The sequence below is a fragment of the Monosiga brevicollis genome, genomic scaffold (assembly GCF_000002865.3).
Source record: "Monosiga brevicollis MX1 MONBRscaffold_12 genomic scaffold, whole genome shotgun sequence".
In the NCBI taxonomy this organism is placed as follows: domain Eukaryota; class Choanoflagellata; order Craspedida; family Salpingoecidae; genus Monosiga; species Monosiga brevicollis.
In genome coordinates, this window is record NW_001865049.1 from 114,964 (window position 1) to 134,000 (window position 19,037).

Below are 19,037 nucleotides of genomic sequence, written 5' to 3' on the forward strand. Positions count from 1 at the left end.
GAGGGATAAAAAACAAGCATCTTTTCACCGCTGGGCTTGAAAGCCGGTGAGAAAGGCGATTCAAGAACAGCTGTTTAGTTTGGCTGTTGTACCTGGCGTTCACTTTTTGCCGCCTGCTGCCTTGCGACCCCCTCTCTGTCTCAAACGCGCGCCAACCGAGATGATGGCGGCCGGCCTCCGTTCCCTCGTCCGCGCTGCCAGCGCCACGACGGCCCTGCGTACCGCCGCAGCCCGCTCTGTTCACACCTCAGCTTCTGCTGCCTCGTGAGTTGATGCCCCGTTGCTGCGAGTTGACCCTTGCTGACTTTTGTTTTTCGACCGAGCAAGAGCCAGAAACTTTTTTGAGGCATGCGCAGCAGAACGCGCCCGACCAAGCGTGCTTTTCGCATTATTGTCGACGGCGCGCCTCTACCTTGCTGCTGTCATTCTTGCACGTATGCCGTGCGCTCCTTCTTCACCCTTGTTTTTTTTTTTTCTCTCTCTCCTTTTGCGCATTTGGTCGTGTCGCGCAGAATTCCTCGCGCCACTGAGGTCGAGGACCAGAAGGTGCGCCCTTATGTTGAGCCCGGCTTTTTCAAGGACCTCAACAACGATGTGTTCGCCGTGCCCGAGGCCATTTCTGAGATTGAAGGTACGCTCACAGTTTACTGTTCAGCGTCGAGACAACGTGCAGCGTCGCGCGCGCACACGTACACGTACACGTCCATGCAACATCGATTGACAGTTGGCCAATACTGATGCTTCATGCGTAATAATCGCTCCACAACCGCTAGAATACGTCCCAGAACAAGAGCTCTCCAACCTGACCATCAACTTTGGTCCCCAGCATCCGGCTGCCCACGGCGTGCTGCGCCTGGTCATGGAGCTCGATGGTGAAATTGTCCGCCGCTGCGATCCCCACATTGGTCTTCTGCACCGTGGTACAGAGAAGCTGATTGAGTACAAGACGTATCTTCAGGCCCTCCCCTATTTTGACCGTCTCGATTACGTCTCAATGATGTGCAACGAGCAGGTTGGTCCGCCTCTGCTTCTTCCCTCCCGTCTCAGGGGAGGTATTTCTGAACCCGTGCCAATCTATACCCAATTCAGCCATCCAGAACAAACCCGGCTCGGTCCCTAATTTTGTCCTTGACTTCACGTTCTTCATGCCCCTCCCTCTGATACATTTGCCTTCCGATGTTATTCTGTCTGTGCGGTGCGGCGTGACCTTTGTGCTCATTACATCGCAACGTTTCCGTGTGCCGCAGGCTTATTCTTTGGCCGTGGAGAAGTTGTTGCATATTGAGGTGCCCGAGCGTGCAAAATACATCCGCACGCTTTTTGGCGAGATTACGCGTCTGCTCAACCATATCATGTCCGTGACCACCCACGCCATGGACGTTGGTGCCCTGACTCCCTTCCTGTGGCTCTTTGAGGAGCGTGAGAAGATGATGGAGTTTTACGAACGCGTGTCTGGCGCGCGCATGCACGCCGCCTACGTGCGTCCCGGTGGTGTGTCTCTGGACATGCCCATCGGCCTGATGGACGATATTCACCACTTTGTGTCCCACTTTGCGGCCCGCGTTGATGAAGTCGAGGAGCTGCTGACCGGTAACCGCATCTGGAAGGAGCGTCTGGTGGATGTCGGTGTGGTCACGGCCGACCAGGCCCTCAACTACGGCTTCTCAGGTCCCATGCTCCGTGGTAGCGGCATCCCTTGGGATCTGCGCAAAACCCAGCCCTACGATGCCTACGATAAGGTGGACTTTGAGGTCCCCGTGGGCACCAAGGGTGATAGCTACGACCGTTACCTCATCCGTTGCGAGGAGATGCGTCAGTCCCTGCGCATTGTCGAGCAGTGCCTGAACCAGATGCCTGAAGGCGAGGTGCGCGTCGACGACGCCAAGATTGCACCTCCCAAGCGCGCAGAGATGAAGGTGTGTGTTGCTGTTATTTTGTCATGTGCCCTCGGCTTTGAGGAACCCCGTCTGCATTTGTGCGGTCAACTTGGCCCAACTCACCTGGCTCGTTCTCAACGTACTCTGCAGTCGTCCATGGAGGCCCTGATCCACCACTTCAAGCTGTACACGGAGGGTTACCAGGTCCCTGCTGGCTCCACTTACACGGCCATCGAGGCCCCCAAGGGTGAATTTGGTATGTGTCTGTTGTCTTGCCTTGTGGACTCTGATCGACCGGCGGGGGCGCCATTTTGTTTGTCTGTTTTCAATTGCAAAGAGGCCCATCTTATACCGTTGGTTTGTGCGTGTGTGCGTGTGTGTGCGTGGCTTAGGCGTGTATCTGATCTCAGATGGCACGAGCAAGCCTTACCGCTGCAAGATCAAGGCCCCGGGCTACGCTCACTTGGCTGGTCTTGACATGATGAGCAAGGGTCACATGTTGGCTGACGTCGTCGCCCTGATTGGTACCCAGGATATTGTGTTTGGTGAGGTTGATAGGTAAACGGGCTGCCACTATTGGCCCGTGTCTGTGGTGACGCACCGCGTGTCACCTCAGCACCCGATCGATCCTTGGTTGCTACTTGACCTTGGACAAGACGGTCACAGCCATGTGACGATACACATGCCTTTCAACTCGGCAGCTCCCGAGTGCTGATATGCAGTGGATGGGTGGGGGTTTCAGGACGAGCCTGAGGCTCAGATTGCTTCCCTTTCTTTTCTCCTATACCGCCTCCGCCCTTGCTGTGGGGCTTGTTCAGACGTGTGTGTCGGCTTTTTCTCCTTTTTCTTGGCTGTGCTTGTGTTTCTGTTTTGTTGCGTTTGTTCCTCCACCTCCTTCTTTTTCTCCTTTTCTCCTTTTTTTTTTTCCTTTTTTCGAAACTCATGGTGTGGCTGTGATTTGTGTCCTTTAACCCATTTGTGCGTTGATACCCTAGTTTTTGCCCGTCTCACATGATGACAGCGTGTATCAACGCCTTTCCCTTAATCGATGCCATGAGGCTTTTTGATAAGCTCTTGCAGGCCAGCCCAGTCACTGTCATGATAATCATGTGTCGTTTTGGTCAAGCCGAGAGGTACAGGCGAATCAGTCTGGCGTTCCTCACCTTGAGGGAATCACGGAGGCTCAAGACTAGCCCACGGTCTGTCCGACACCAGAGAGCCCGCTTTCTCCAGCGATACCACAATGCCCGCATGTCAGAAAGGACCTGTCGTCATCCTCTCGGGACCCCTGCAAAAGGCGTCGCCGGCACGCGCACAACTCGCGGCAAAGAAGCCGTGATATCGCCGTGTTGTTGTCGCAAAGTGTAACAAATACTCCACTCTCTCCTCCAAGCGCTACCCACTCGAGATCATACAACCATCTACTTGTCACACTTTGATGCATTTTTATTCAAGTAGTGTCCCATGTTATGGAGATTGCGGAAATTCACAGCTGTGTGTATGGGAGGGAGGGAGAGAGAGCACGATGTAGCGGGAGAAAAGCAGAGAGAGCAGCGAGACGAGCGTCCAAACCCATCGGTATAGAGCACAAATACCAAGGCTATCAGAGATGGAGCGATGAAACCATATAGCAACAGAGACACAGCGAGCTCCACACACGGCTCACTGGCTCGCTTTCACTTGTTATGGTTTGTAGTGGAAAGTGAAGTTGATATGGCAGCGCGAGTGATGCGGGTATTGAAGACAGAAACGGCAGCGTGAGTTTGAGGCGAGGAACCGGCGGTGAAGGCTTGGTAGTGCGTGGTACCATCATCTGAGACGGGAGAGACAAAGACATTTGACGACGATGCGGGTGGGGTGTGTGAAGTCAAGTGGCAAATGGTGCATGGGCGCGAGAGGGCGTTGTCCTGCGCCCTCTCGCGCAGTAACGCCCTCTGCATTTTCCTTGGCCTTGGTCATCCATCGAGGTTTGCCCTCACTGGCTGATTCGACGCCGCGTCCGCTTGCTGCTGGTGATAGACCCCGTACTCCTCGCCTCCTCGCCTGGACTCACCCGAAGCAGAGGACAATCACGTGCTGCAAGCTGAGAAAAAAGGTGCGCTGCCGCTGATCAACATTCGCCTCCTTTCTGTGGTCTTGTTTGTTTTGGTCTGCAGTATCCAGCTGCGGCCTGGCCTCCTCATCTCCCGGAGGCCCCGAGAGCAGCCACCAGCCCCGCTACACCATACACCTTGCACAACGAATCTGATCATCTCACTTCGACTCGCTTCACAGCACCATGCCACCACTTGGCCACAGCACCCAGAGATGGGCTGCTCCAGCTCAGCTGGCCCGGGTGGCAGCCGTGCTGCTGTTGGTACTGCCCGGCACGCAAGCGGTCCGACCCACCATCTCCACTGACCAGGGCATTGTCGACATGACCGCCCCCACCCGCATCCAGGTTGGTCCAAGATGAGAGCACTTTGTTCGGAAAAACCTGCTGCCATAAGGCACGTGCACACTCTCACACGATACGTGCTGAATGCATAGACCACGCTTCGCGATGGCACCAAGCCATTGCAGCTTGAGGATGCCGCCATCACGCTCGAAGCCCCTTCCATCGACATGACCACCATCACGACCACTCTCGACTCGGCCACCCTTGCCCTAGCCGTTGACAATGGTCAAGAAACGGCAAGCCTGACCTACGCTTCGCATGCCGACACCCACAGCCAAGCCACGATGAACCTTGAAACGACAGGCGAAGCGCGCATGCAAGCCAACTCCATCACGCTCCAAGCCACTTCAGCCTCCGCCTCCTCCGAAGCCCTTCGTGTCACGGGTGGCCAGGTGGGCCTGATTGCAGACAATCTGCACATTGTTGGAGAGAGCCCACGCATCATCCGGGCAAGCAACTCGATTGCCCTGAGCGATATGGGCGAGAACGCTGGCCTTCACGTCAACTCGGAACAGGTGTGTCCAATCGCACGCTCTCGCCCCTTTCACCGTACCACCCCCCATGCAACGTTAGCTCATACACCCATCATGGGTGCTTTGAATAGGTTGGCGTGCGTGCCAGCAACGTTGCCATAAACGCTGCCACCACGCTAGAGCTGCAAGGACAAAAGGCAGAGCTGCGTACCAGTGACGCGGCCCGCGCCGTCACCGTCGCCTCGGACGGCATCCAAATCACCAGCACCGGCGACGTCCTCCTCCAAGGTGCCCTCAACACCCTCAACGTCACCCACCTCGCCGTCCTCCTCCGCTCCATGCGCGCCGACGTCGATGCCCTCAAACAACAGCTCAACGCCACCCGCGATCAGCTCACACAGCGCGCCGCCCAAACCCAGTCCTCCTCAAACAACATCGAAGCCCTCATGTCCTCCATCAGCTCCCTCCTCGGTACCGAGGACACTCACCTCTCCACCGAGATCAACCAGCTCAACAGCCAGCTCACCGCCGCTGAACAAGCCCAAACCCTCGTCGTCAACAACGCCGACGCCAACCTCGACCAGGAACTCTCCGGCCTCGAGTCCCGCGCCGCCCAGGTCTCCCGCGCCTTCCCCAGCCTCGAAGACGCCATCGACACTGCCTTTGACAGCGTCGAGGCCGAGTACGACCGCATTGGTGACGTCCTGGATGACCGCGTGGACAGCGTGGCCGATATCATTGATGACCTCGAGCGCGATCTGGAGGATCGACTGGACGACGTGGCTGATGAGGCCGTGGACGTGCGCGAGGACGTGGCAGATGCGATTGAGGACGTGAAGGATGATGCGCAGGAGTTTTCGGAGGACCTGGGCCAGGCGCAGCAGGATCTGGCGAGTGCGGTGGGCGACATGGTGGGGGATTTGTCGTCGGCGGCAGCGGATCGGGCCGAGGTGTCGGCCGAGGTCAGCACGAGCTACCGATCGGCTCAGGTGGCCAGCGCCAATGTGGCCGACAGTGCCAGCGATACGGGCGCACTCAAGCAAGCGATTGCCAACCTTGACATTCCCGACGCAGCCATGGTGGCACGTCTACGCTTGCGCGGCAAGCAGGTTCTGTCCGATGTGAATGGCACCAAAGAGCTTGTGATGATGGCCGCCAACCAGAACAACGCCATGACCTCGCGTGTACCCAACTGGGAGATGGAGACGTCCGATTTGTTTGGTGCTGGCTGTGATTTCAACGGCACCACCCTGGCCTGTGGTGCGCCAAACTATGGCACCTATGGCTCTGTCTTGGTCTACACGGTTGATCTCGAGAAGATGACAGCCACTCTCGTCCAGACCATCGCTCAGCCTACCAACATTCTCACCGTCTATACGACCTCCAACTACTTTGGCTGGTCGGTGGCGCTATCGGCCAATTTTCTTGCCGTCGGCGCACCCTTGCTGGAGGCATCGAGCTCCTATTCCAACTCGGGTGGCGTCTTTCTCTTTAGGCGAAACTCCGTCAGCAACCTTTTCGAGGCCGTGGCTGGCTACCAACTCTCGTCCACATCACACGCCTGTGGTCGCAGTCTGGCCCTGGGCGAGTATTCCTTATCGAGCGCTGTGATTCAGATGGCGTGCTCAGGCAGCACCCCCTATCTGCGTTCTGTCCGATACTCGGGTAGCTCAATCATGACGCTGTACTCGACGCTCTCGACGGGTTCCGCTGGTAGCTCTTACTATGGATACTACGATCGTCAAATGGACTCGGCGAGCAATTATGTCATTGTGGGCGACACCTACTATAGCTCCTACTCTGGGCGAGCGTCTGTGTACCTCAGGGCCAGTACGTCCAGCACGTCGGTGCTGACGTACTTGTATCCAGCAACCTCGCAATCTTCGCAGTACTGCGGCTTCTCTGCCGCGACAGATGGCGACTACTTTGTCTTTGGATGTCCTTACTATGATACCACTTTCAGCCAAGAGGGTCTAGTCGTCATCTATAAACGTACGGGTAGCTCCTTTTCTCGAACGCAAGTGCTCCGTTCGGCTCTCCCCACTTATGTTGCCAACATGTATTATGGCATGACCGTGAGTGTCAATGGTGGCAAGATCTTTGTGGCAGCCCCAGGCGAGCTGGCCAACCTTGGGCAAGTGTACCGCTACGGTTTAAATGGCGGTAGCACGTTTGAGCTCGAGCGCGTTTTCACGGGGGCATTGCCATCCGAGTACTTGGGATATCACACGCTGATTGGATTTCCTAGTGGGGATGGCTTCTTCGCCGGCTATTATAGCTTCAACTCGTCGCGTGGCATTGTTTCCATGTACAACAACATTCAGCTCTTTTAATGTGGGCGTCTGCCTGATCAGTAGAAGATTGAGTTTGTTTTTTTTTCTGTTCTTCTGCTTTTGGGTTTGTCTTCAAAGAATTGTGATGATTCTTGTCAGCTCTGATAGGCCTTGCATACCACGAATTGACTCGGGCCCAAAAGCGCATCCAAGAACAACCCGCTCAGTATTCGATACGGCGGTATTTGGGATGGGATGGAATAGATGACCTCCTCCTCAAGTAGCATGTCATTTCTTTGAATAAGAGATGAACTCGTCATACCTTCTTCTGCGCCTGCTCTCACCCTCCCATACCATTCAACGGACTCGACTTGCTGTTCACACACACACAAACAAATCTAGATACAGACTGATCGTATTCTACCGAGCCCCCTAAAATTACTAGATTGTATTGTTTTATAACGGCTTTTGCCCTAAAATCAATAGTCAAAATCAAGAGCGCCCTCTGTCAAAGGGATAACGAACGCAGAATCACTCATCCGCCGCACAAAGCGCGCTGCCCGCCCTCGAACGCTGCTGCTGCTGCTACTACTACTACTGCTGCTACTACTGCTACTACTGCTGCTGTTGCTGCTGCCTCACGGGTCTAACCCGCCCGTGCCAGTCGCTGCGAGATCAGCGCACGCGATGCACAAATTAAAGGCGCCTCTAATTAATCCAGCCACAGAAAGTATTCATATATCAGTAATGTTTAATGTTAACAACTGCAACAAGTCGATATTCAACTGCAACAAGTGACCTTCCACCCCAATGTAGCGCCCTCTGCTACTAAAACCGAATGACATCTGCCCCCTATGCCCCCTTCTTCAACCTGCACACAAGTATGACAACGCTGTATCACATGTGTGGCATATTTACACTTGATATCCCTTTCATCTGATCATCCATGTATGGCTGCTCATGCAGATAGGTACAGCCTTCGGCCCCCCCCCCCACCTCCCGGCTTGTCCCTTTGGCTCCTTTGGCTCCTTCCTGCACGAGAGATCGCTTGCTGTCGTACTGGCGCGGGGGCGTGCTTCAGTGCCATTTTTTTCTTTTCGGCGTCTTCATCTTCTTTTTCTTCTTGTTTTTTTTTTTCCGTTGTGGGGTGTGGTTGGCACGTTGCTTGTGTCGGTTGCCCTTTGGGTCTTACGGTTTCGGGGGTTGCTGCCTTGGTACAGCACGTTGTTGGGATCTTGATCCCTGGACTTGTTTTGGGGGCCAGTGGCCACTTGTGTGTGAGTCGGGCCTTGGTCACCATGGGTGTGGGACGCTCGGTGGTGGGTGTGCTGGCTCTGCTCGCGGCTGCCTCAGTTGCCAGCCAGCCGCCTCGCCTGACTACCAACAATGGAGTCCTGGATGTGACGGCCTCGGAAATCACGGTGCGACACCCAAACAACCCCCATGGCTTGATCTCGACGACGCAAGCGGATGGGAGCTTCTCCCACTGAGTCGCTCACGGCAAATCAATGTTTTGTTATGATTTTGACTCTGCTTGTAGGCCCAGCTGCGTAGCGGTGACACGCCACTGCGCGTGCACAAGGATGAGCTGCACCTGACTGCCAATGACATGGCTCTGGAAGTGGGCCACGTTGACATAGCTGCAGATTCAGCGCAATTGGACGTTAACCCTGGATCCCCCGATGCCGTGAGCTTGAGTTACAATGGTCATCTCACACAAGAGGCCCAGATCGACCTGACCGCCGCGCGTGAAATCAACGTCGAGGCTGTGGGGGTGACCTTTGAAGCCCAAGAGGCCAGTTTTCAAGCATCAACCATCCGCATGACGGGAACAAGTGTGCAAATGATCTCGGATCAACTCCAAGTGACCGGCGCAGGTACACACACACTTGAGGCCAATGAGTCTATTGCAGTCAGCAATATGGGAGAGTCAGACGGTGTCTTGGTCACTGCAGAGTCGGTAAGTCACTGTTACCGCTGTCTACTTCATGTTCTGCAATCGCGCCGCGGGCAAACGGCACCACACGCTGATGATCTTCTTTCGTTTCAGGCAAATGTTCGTGGTGCTGATATCACTGCCACAGCGTCTGAGAGCATTAGCATGCAAGGACAAAAGGCAGAGCTGCGCACCAGTGACGCGGCCCGCGCCGTCACCGTCGCCTCGGACGGCATCCAAATCACCAGCACCGGCGACGTCCTCCTCCAAGGTGCCCTCAACACCCTCAACGTCACCCACCTCGCCGTCCTCCTCCGCTCCATGCGCGCCGACGTCGATGCCCTCAAACAACAGCTCAACGCCACCCGCGATCAGCTCACACAGCGCGCCGCCCAAACCCAGTCCTCCTCAAACAACATCGAAGCCCTCATGTCCTCCATCAGCTCCCTCCTCGGTACCGAGGACACTCACCTCTCCACCGAGATCAACCAGCTCAACAGCCAGCTCACCGCCGCTGAACAAGCCCAAACCCTCGTCGTCAACAACGCCGACGCCAACCTCGACCAGGAACTCTCCGGCCTCGAGTCCCGCGCCGCCCAGGTCTCCCGCGCCTTCCCCAGCCTCGAAGACGCCATCGACACTGCCTTTGACAGCGTCGAGGCCGAGTACGACCGCATTGGTGACGTCCTGGATGACCGCGTGGACAGCGTGGCCGATATCATTGATGACCTCGAGCGCGATCTGGAGGATCGACTGGACGACGTGGCTGATGAGGCCGTGGACGTGCGCGAGGACGTGGCAGATGCGATTGAGGACGTGAAGGATGATGCGCAGGAGTTTTCGGAGGACCTGGGCCAGGCGCAGCAGGATCTGGCGAGTGCGGTGGGCGACATGGTGGGGGATTTGTCGTCGGCGGCAGCGGATCGGGCCGAGGTGTCGGCCGAGGTCAGCACGAGCTATCGATCGGCTCAGGTGGCCAGCGCCAATGTGGCTGACAGCGCTGCCGATATGACTGATCTTCGCAGCGATTTGAATGGACTTGAGTATGTGGATCGGGACACAATGGCTACAGTGCGCTTGCGCGGCAAGCAGGTTCTGTCCGATGTGAATGGCGTCAAGGAGCTTTTGCTCGGCGTTTTGCCAAAGGCACGCAGCCAGTATTTGAGCAGTCCTGCCGTTTCCTCGGATTACTTTGGTCGATCTTGCTCCTTTTACGACGACATTATGGCCTGTGGTGCGCCATATTACAGCACCTATGGCTACGTGTTCATCTACCGCGTCTTCGCAAATGGAAGTCAACCGGCTCTGATCCAATCCATCACCTGGCCGACCACGACCTCAACACCACCCTACACCGCCATTCGCTTTGGCGAAAGCGTTGCGCTCAGCAAGAGCTACCTCATGATTGGAGCCCCGCTCTATGATCATTCCACGTACTCCTACTATCGCGATTGTGGTGCCGTTCTCGCATATCGACGCCAGGCTGACGGTACCTTTACCTTTGTCAACCGCTACTCGTATGTGACTACCTCGTCGACATATCGCTACGGTCTGTGTGGCTCAACTCTGAGTATTGATGAAGTCAGTCCAACCAGCACATATGTCAATGTGGGCTGCCCGGGCACCTATTACTACCGAGGTGGCATGCGCCTCCTGTATTGGAGTGGCACGTCCTTTTCGAGCCGCACGTTTGTACACACGGGGTATACCACGTACGAGTATTCGACATCGGTGTACATGAACATGGGAGTGGCCAATGCCTACGTGATGGTTGGAGAGCAAGGTTATTCGTCTTCGCGGGGTCGCTCTGTCATTTATGAGCGCACGTCAAATTCGTACTACACCTTGCGTTACACGGCCTACCCGCCCACGTCCAGCTCAACCCAATATTGCGGTCAAGCGGTGGCGACGGATGGCATCAACTTTCTCATGGGTTGTCCGCGCAGTTCGTATGCATCTACAACCACTACCTATACGGGCATTGTGGTACATTACCGCCGCTCGGGAACCTCATTTTCTCGGGTGGGCACGTTGGAGAGCGACGAGCTCCAAACATATGGCTATTTTGGCTCGGCCATGGCGATCGAGCCCTACACCAAGGCCTTGCTCGTGTCCGAGTATGGCGCCAATTCTTATGCCGGGCGCATTCACGTGTTCAAGCTGGGCACCACCGGTACTTATGAGCGCGAGTATTCGATTGACGAGGTGACAGCCTCGCTCTACCTTGGACGTAGTACGGTGGGATGGGTGACCAACAGCACCATCTGGGCCAGCAACGAATTCGCCTCGAGCAATCAAGGCAGCGTTGCCCTCTACCAGGAAGTGGAGTATTTTGAATCAGCGGATGCGTAAAGCATCCGCAAGTCTTCAACAGCCGCCAGCTCGTTTCGTTTTGCTTCACAGCTGCCGCGTGTCAGAGACAAGTGATATCAAAATAAAAATCAAAAGAGAGAGAAGATGTCTCGGACCATTTTCCTCACTTCTTGCAAATTGATGCTCTGATGCTCATATACCCTCCTCGTCCCCCCCCTTGTACCATTGGCCCGCACCGATCCCACACCTACCACTTGACCGTGGTCAAGCCCCTACGAACATCGCCTGAATGTCAAGACGCTTGTCCTTTTTGCTCACACACAGATGGATTATGGATTGTCATCTTTTTTATTGATGTTTGCTGCAACTGTCAAAATGACCGACTCGCTCAGCTCTCTCAATCTCTCTCAAGCTCTCTCAATATCTCTCAAACTCTCTCAAACTCTCTCAATGCCTCTCAATAACTCTCAGACTTTCTCTCCGTCTCTCTGTCGCTCTCAAACTCTCTCTCTCTCAAACTCTCTCTCTCTCAAACTCTCTCTCTCTCAAACTCTCTCTCTCTCAAACTCTCTCTCTCTCTCTCTCTCTCTCTCTCTCTCTCTTTTCTCTCTCACTCACTCCGCGGGGGAGACGCGAACGGGGGTTTGGAAGGATCCAAAGTGGGGGTGGTGGTGGCTTGGTGTCGTCGGGATTGGCTCGGATCGACGACGAGGACCGAGGTGGACGGTGACGTGCCTTTGTGAGGTGCGTTTCGTGGTATTGTTCTGCTTGACCGTCTGCTTTTTTTTGGACCAATCGATCGCGATGGAGCTGCTGGACGCAACGTCGCCGAGTAATCTGATCTGGACTCGATGCGCTTGATCGCGCTGCTTTGCCCGTCCTTGCCAGCCCTTAGGGCCCACGGGTACAGCGCCAAGCGGCCTGCTCTACTACTTAAAGCACAAGCAAGAGGGTTCGCATGATGAACTGCATGCTTCGGCATGCCGCTAGCTGAACTCATGGACCCTCTTCTCGGTACGCCCCCTCCCTGTGCACCCTTGCTCTGCTTGCGCCTGTCAGCGACGGATCAAGCCGTCGCCTGCAAGCTCGCGCTGCCCATTCATAACAAGTCATGGGACGCGGGAACATGTCCAAGGCAACGTCCCTTGTTTGACCAATACGAGTCTCAGATCGCATCTGTGTGATTCCGCTCAACAGATGACGGCATTCCGCTCCTACCCTCGGGGGGTGGTATCCAGCGCAGCTCCTCGAATCGGCGCAGTCTCAAGGAAAGCATCAACGCACATGCAGGTGTGCTCACTCGCCTCGTTTCGACCACAAGATTCCAACCCATCCCCTCTCCCCTCTATGGCTTCCCCTCAGGCTCTACGCCCGGCCCTTGACTGCCTCATCCAACGGGACAAACATTCCGGCAGGCTTTGTGGGTCGTTTTATTGTGCCCCGTGGCCTCCTCTCGCCTTTTCGAGGCGTTTACGTGCCAGCATGTATTGGCATCATCGGCCCAGTGCTCTTCCTGCGCATGCCATACGTGCTCTCAGAGGTCAGACTTGCCCATCCCAGTGCTGTTCGCCGGCGCGCGTCTCACGCCCTGCGGGCTTCTTCACCTTTAGGCTGGTTATGGCTTGACCCTGCTCATGATTGCCGTCATTTTCATTATATCGCTTTTGTTTATCGCCGGAGTTGCTCGTAAGTTATATGCTGCGCAAATCACCATGCGCAGCCACCCTTTGTTCTTGTGTCCATCTCCACCCCCACCTCCACCTATCCGTCTGCCTCTGCCCGTGTGGCTTTGCACCAGTGCCTGCGTTGGACGCGTAACTCAGCTTCACTACCGCTCATGGCCCTGCCTATTCCTTTGCACGAATTTTCGTTGCCACAGCCATTGTCACAAACGGCAAGATGCAATCGGGCGGTCCTTATTTTTTGATTAGTCGGACCCTCGGCGCAGAACTGGGTGGCGCGATCGGTAAATTAAAAAGTTCAATCCTTGTCGTATCGCATCCTTTTGTCCAAGCTACTCACCAAATGGCTTGCCTGCCTTTATCGCTTCCACAACTCGCCATGAGTGGCCCAGGCTCATAATTCGCCCCTGTTGTTGAAGGCTTGCTTCTGCTGATGGAACATCTCGTAGGCTCAGTCTACTATCTGTTTACCTTTGAGGAGCTCCTCACGTATTATCAGCGCGCCCCGGTTTGTCCTTTTGCCGACGCGATGTGCTCCTAGTTTTTTTGTTTTTCTTTTCCTTCTTTTCTTTGGGTTTTTTTTTTTTTTTTTTTTTTTTTTTCCTGCTCTTTTTCCTTTGCCCAAGTGCACGTGTCCACTTGAAATACCTCATTCAACCTATCACCTCACCTTTTCGGTCAACATTCTAGAGCGAAATCAACAAGGAATATGATACCTCGCTTTGGGTGGCCTCGCTAGGCCTTTTAGGCTGCCTTTGCCTGGCCATGTTCGGCACGCGTGGATACTCCACCGTTGCCGTCTGCTTTTACTACATAAAAGTGGCTGCTCTGATTTATGCAGTGTGCAGGTATGTGGACATAAACATGCCTCTGTCATGGACAAAAACCTCGCCCCCTGCCCCTTGGTCCTCCACGGGCAACGAACAACGTTGCCCCTTTCGGATTTCGGCTCACGGGTGGCTTCTGTGCTGCTCATCTCGAAGCTTCTTCATTCGGGACCCCATCCCCTACACCCCTGACAAATGCCTGAGCGAGAACGAATATGACAACAGCTCCGTCGTCCTTGCTTACTACACTGGACCACGAGGCTCGACCTTTCGCAGCAATCTCGAAGAACACGAACAAGATGGCGGCCACTCGATGAAGGTATATGACAGATCGGGCTCAGCTTTGAGTTGCGCCGCCTCACCCCCTGTTCAAACCTGTGCAGACTCACCTACACTACCTTGCAGCATGCACCCTTTGTCAACTTTTTAGCGCTGTTCAGCATCGTGTTTGCAGCCTTCTCTGGCTTCGCCTGTGGAGCCAATCTCACGGGCGAGGTCCAAAACCCTGGACACTCCATGCCCGCTGGCATGTTTTGGGCATCTGCCACAGGTTTGCTCCGCTCAGCACGCCAGTCACCACCTTCCCCTTTGCGCACGCATCTCATATTGCGCACCGACTTCATACCAGGCGTCCTCTTTTTTGTGGTAATGGCAACCGTGATCTGCTGGACCATATCCTCAATCGACTGCCTCTCTGAAGGTAAGAACGGACGTGCAATCTGCTAAAATGCAAAGTCAGCTGGGGCTCATTTCCGTGCCGTGCCATGCGGTGTACCATAGCGCAAAGCTATCAAACTGTGCTGGTAATCTCTCTGAAGCAAACAGTCGTGCTTCTTGGCATGTCTGCTTGCTGCTTTGGGACGGCAACCGTGCATCTTCTAGCTGCGGGCAACACAATCCGCCGCATGGCATTAGACGGCATGCTACCATTGCTCACCCTGGAACGATTTCCCTGGCTGGGCAGCAAGACAACTTTCATCGCGAAACGTTGGCATATCTTTTTGGCCTGGTACGCGCCAAATCGCATTGCATTGCCGAGGCACATGTGCGCGACGTGAGCTCTTGTCCGACATGTCATCTTTGATTTGGGCATGCTCGTCCCTTGCCTCCAGGTTTATGATGCAGCTGGTCTGTTTCTTGGGATCCCCAGAAAAAGTGGAGCCCATCCTGAGTGTAACCTATCTCTTCTTCATCAGGTCTAGGCTTTGATGAGGCAACCTTGCCGATGCTTTGCCAATCCTCTTGCTCGGGCCGCTGCTTACGAAGCATGTGTGCGTGCGCGCCCCTAGCGTCTTGAATATGGCAATTATCCTCCTATTAATGATTGGCGCCCCAAACTTCCGACCCAGGTATGGGCTTGTATTGGAGAGGAGGGTCCTCCCATTCTTCCTTTCTACTCTCCTCTCACAAGGTTATGGCGTTTTTTTGTTTTTTGTTTTTTGTTTTGTTTTGTTTTTTGTGATGTTGACTTTGGTCTAGCTTTCGCTATTGGAACATTTATACCGCAGTGGCAGGCTTTATCATTCCCTTGGTCGCCATGTTCGGCATTAACGAGCACATGTCGCTATACTTTATTGGTGCGTCACTTGTCATCAGACTGACACTTGGCTGCCCAAACAATCAGCCCTTGGACCATGTCAAGGTACTGGTGGGAGCTCGTGGCTCTGACGCATATTTTCAATCGTTTTGCAAACCCCAGGTGCCTTTCTGGGGCTGGTGGTGATTTTTGCCGTCTTTGCACCACCCACGGATTTTGGTGATGTATCCCGAGCCATCATTTTTCACCAGGTGGGACCGCAACTCTTGGATCCCAAGCTATCCTGGCCGTGCGCGGTCCGTGTGCTCACGGCTGTCGTACGCGTCGCTGGCCCTTTGCAGGTGCGCAAGTACCTCCTTCGCCTCGACGTGTCTCTGCAGAAAAAGGACGTTTCAGCGCGCTTTTGGCGCCCAAGTCCACTCTTCGTGAGCACGCAGGTATGCTCGGATGCCTCTGCCTGCTTTGAGGACAATCTGTTCTTGCTCGCGGTGCTCTGACATATTGCTCACCTAATACCTTGATGGTAGTCCCCCGAGTTTTTTACGCCCCATGAGCTCCATCTCGCTCGATTGGCTGATAGCATGAAGAAAGGAGGCCTCTATGTTCTGTGCAGTTTTGTGTTTGGTGACTTTGGAGAAGATAGTCTTTTGGCGCGCGTTGCACAGGTATGAGTTGGTGCCTTGCAAGGCTCGTTTGATCGCATTAAAGTGTGACGTGCATCGGTCTTCGTGCTGTCTCGTCCTCGACTTTCCTGTAGTTGGGCGCGTGGAAAGATATCATCACGCGAGAGCGTTTCAAGGCCTTGCCGATCGTGTCCATCAGCCAGAGCCTGCGCGAGGGCTGTCAGCATGCCATTATGATGACCGGGCTTGGACCCGTCAAGCCAAACCTTGTGATCCTGCCCTGGATTGACGCCTCGGCTCACATTACACCATCAGACTTTGTTCATGTGCTGAAGGTACGCACTGGCTATGGTTACACGCTCCCCCGGCCGCATAAGTCATCTGCCTACAGCTTGCTGAACGTGTCCCTGTGATCCACGTTTGCAGGAAGTGGCACTCTCTGACTACAGTCTTGCGTTGGGCTGCAACTTTGGAGCCCTTGAAGACGGCGCCCTTCCCATGTATTCGACCTCGTCAGAGTGGAAAGGCAGTGTGCATGCCTCGAAGAAGTCATTCATTGATCTGTGGGTGGTGCCTGTCGGTTTGGAAGCTGCAGAGCGAGAGGGGCAGCCTCCAATTTGGTGCGAGTACTCCACCTCGCTCAAGCTGGCGCTTCAGCTCATCAACACGCTTCGCATGAACAAGCAATGGGGGCAAGGCACCGTTGTGCGGGTGTTCGTGGCCATTGATGATGGCTTCCAGATGGCGGCGTTGGAGCGGCGGCGCTGGTTGCATTACTTGCAGCTCTTACGCGTGACAGCACAGCTCGAGATCATCCAGCTCATCTCCGAGGCGACGGCGCGCAAGGAGGAGTTGTTCCCGAATCTAGAGCTGGAGGCGATGGCTGTCGACCCACACATGCCAGAGGAGGACCCAATTGACGTTCCGGCCTTGACAGCACACAGCCAGTTTTTTACGCTGTTGGAGGCGCGGCAGCGAGTGGCGGTGGGTATACTCTCTCTGGCCGGGCGATAAGATGACATTGTCGCAATGGCACAAAGAATACTCACCGGCCGGTGTGCTCCTTCTAACATATCATAGTTGATCAAGGATATTATCCGCTCGCACTCAGGCAACACTTGTTTGAGCCTCATGGCGTTGCCGCCCTCACCCACTACGCCAGAGGTATGCTGGTCTTCTGGACGTGCTCTCTAGGCTCGCGTACATGAAGCTCGGGCGATGTGACCATTTTTTGTGCTCACAAGCTGGCCTGTCGTATGGTTTATTTAGGGACAATTGGACTATTTCACACAACTGGGCGACTTTATGGCGGACCTACCACCCATGCTTCTTGTGCATGGCAAGACAAACGTCATTCATCTCGATTTATAGCCAGCGTTTCCATCATTCCCGTCCGGATCTTCGCCCTCTGACTTGTCCTTTTTCATTTACGCCACCTTGTGGGTCCAAACTGTCTAGGTACCGAATCTCAATTGTATTGTTTTAGCTAGTTGCGTGCGTGGCGCATGCACCCTGTGTGCCCGCTGCTGATATTGACCTGAGCCCCCGACAGACGCTCTTTACAGAAAGAGCCGCTGATACGAAATTTATTGCTCTACCCTTTCCTTTGAACCCGCCTCCATTCGTAAAAGCCTGATAGCTAGCTATCTACGCCTCCACAGGAACATGTGTTCGCGATTCTGGGTTCTGCATGCAGTGTCTTGACCCTTGCTTCTGTCCCGCACTTGATTTACTGCGAAGGAAGCTTTGTCCGTTCACCTGGTCCTGAGATTCTGTTGTAGCCTGTTCACAGGACGTGGGGGCACTAACAGCCTTGGTGAAACTTGCTTCAGAACTGCTTTTCGTGGGGCATTGTGCGGATCGTGGCTGTCATGTATTGTCGAATGTGAATGTGTTGTGGTGCACTTTTGAGGACTCGTGCGACGACCACGGGTCACAGTTACTCACGCACTTCGCAAAGCCCACTTACAATCAAGGCATGGGCAAAAGCCCCCAATCCTCCCCCCGCTCTCTTCGGAAAAAAAAAAAATTAAAAAAAAGGGGCAGAAAATGCGAAGAAATTAGAAAAAAATTCGACAAAGTACAAAACACACACACACGTGTCACACAGTTTTTGTTGACGACATTTACCGGCCTCCTCCCCTGGCCTGGGTGTGCATCGACGGAATGGCAGAGTCTACCGGTGCAGCAGACAGCATGCCTCAGAGCAAGGAGGCAGCTGGTTCGCCAGCCCCGCTGGTCGCGCCGCCGGGCTTTATCAGCGTCGCTGAATCGGTTCGCGGTGGCGCTGTCCCGCACGGCAACTTCAAGTTTGTCTTGATGTGTTCTCGCGAGCGGCTTCCTGCTTTGATGAACGTCTTGCCTCCAGGCTCAAAGTGCGCTTCTGCTGGTGTCAACGCATCGCCATGGCAGATATTACTACAACTACAACGAGCCAGAGGAGCGCACGACGCTGCTGCCACGGCGACTGCTGGCTGATTGCATCGCCGCAGACGATGACGGTGAACGTCCCATCCTGCTCTTGGATATTGGCTGCAACGTTGGGGTAGGTGACTGCGACGCGCTGGCTTGCAGACACCTGCGTCGCACTGCTGCTTGACTGTGCTGCCGCGACCCCGTCTTCACCTTGCGATGCGACGCTTCCTGGATAGCACCTGACCGTCGCCGTAGCCAAGCACTGGGCCAATTCGATTGTACGTAGCGCCGTGCTGGCACGCATGCTACTTTCAACTTGCCCCTGATGGGCTGCACTTGTATCGACGGTCTTTTTATTTAGGAACATGGCGGCCGTCGCGTCGTGGCTTTAGGTGTGGACATTGATCCTGCGCTCATTGAGCGCGCACGGCGCTACCACCCACAACAAACGAAAGAGGGCGTGCCATCCGAACCCCGACGACAGTTCGAGGTGGCTGACGTAGCCGATCCTGAATCGATCGATCCTATTCTCGATGCCTTTTTGGAGAAGCACGGCCGTCCCCACTTTGATCTCATCTCCTTCTTCTCGGTCACCATGTGGATCCATATCCACCATGGCAATGAAAAGTTTCGGGAAATTATGC

General features: G+C 54.8%; 3 protein-coding genes across 3 annotated transcripts; all 3 read left to right on the plus strand.

The window, feature by feature from the left end:
• Positions 1-4,155: 4,155 nt before the first annotated feature.
• On the plus strand, positions 4,156-7,120 carry MONBRDRAFT_8665 (uncharacterized protein; the record flags this gene model as incomplete). Its single annotated transcript, XM_001746242.1, has 3 exons — positions 4,156-4,317; positions 4,407-4,829; positions 4,919-7,120. 3 exons carry the CDS (start codon positions 4,156-4,158, stop codon positions 7,118-7,120), a joined length of 2,787 nt encoding a protein of 928 aa, XP_001746294.1.
• Positions 7,121-8,358: 1,238 nt separating this feature from the next.
• Positions 8,359-11,348, plus strand: MONBRDRAFT_8666 (uncharacterized protein; the record flags this gene model as incomplete). Its single annotated transcript, XM_001746243.1, has 3 exons — positions 8,359-8,481; positions 8,601-9,020; positions 9,111-11,348. The coding sequence occupies 3 exons, from the start codon at positions 8,359-8,361 to the stop codon at positions 11,346-11,348; spliced, it is 2,781 nt and encodes a 926-aa protein (XP_001746295.1).
• Positions 11,349-11,684: 336 nt separating this feature from the next.
• MONBRDRAFT_25883 (uncharacterized protein) lies at positions 11,685-17,349 on the plus strand (the record flags this gene model as incomplete). The annotated part of the gene is made up of 20 exons (XM_001746244.1): positions 11,685-11,951; positions 12,198-12,261; positions 12,507-12,599; positions 12,725-12,849; positions 12,920-12,995; positions 13,441-13,499; positions 13,682-13,839; positions 13,975-14,137; positions 14,224-14,368; positions 14,447-14,518; positions 14,701-14,827; positions 14,931-15,014; positions 15,298-15,395; positions 15,518-15,651; positions 15,697-15,792; positions 15,883-16,020; positions 16,113-16,313; positions 16,405-16,962; positions 17,059-17,142; positions 17,248-17,349. 20 exons carry the CDS (start codon positions 11,685-11,687, stop codon positions 17,347-17,349), a joined length of 2,844 nt encoding a protein of 947 aa, XP_001746296.1.
• Between the last annotated feature and the right edge of the window lie 1,688 nt (positions 17,350-19,037).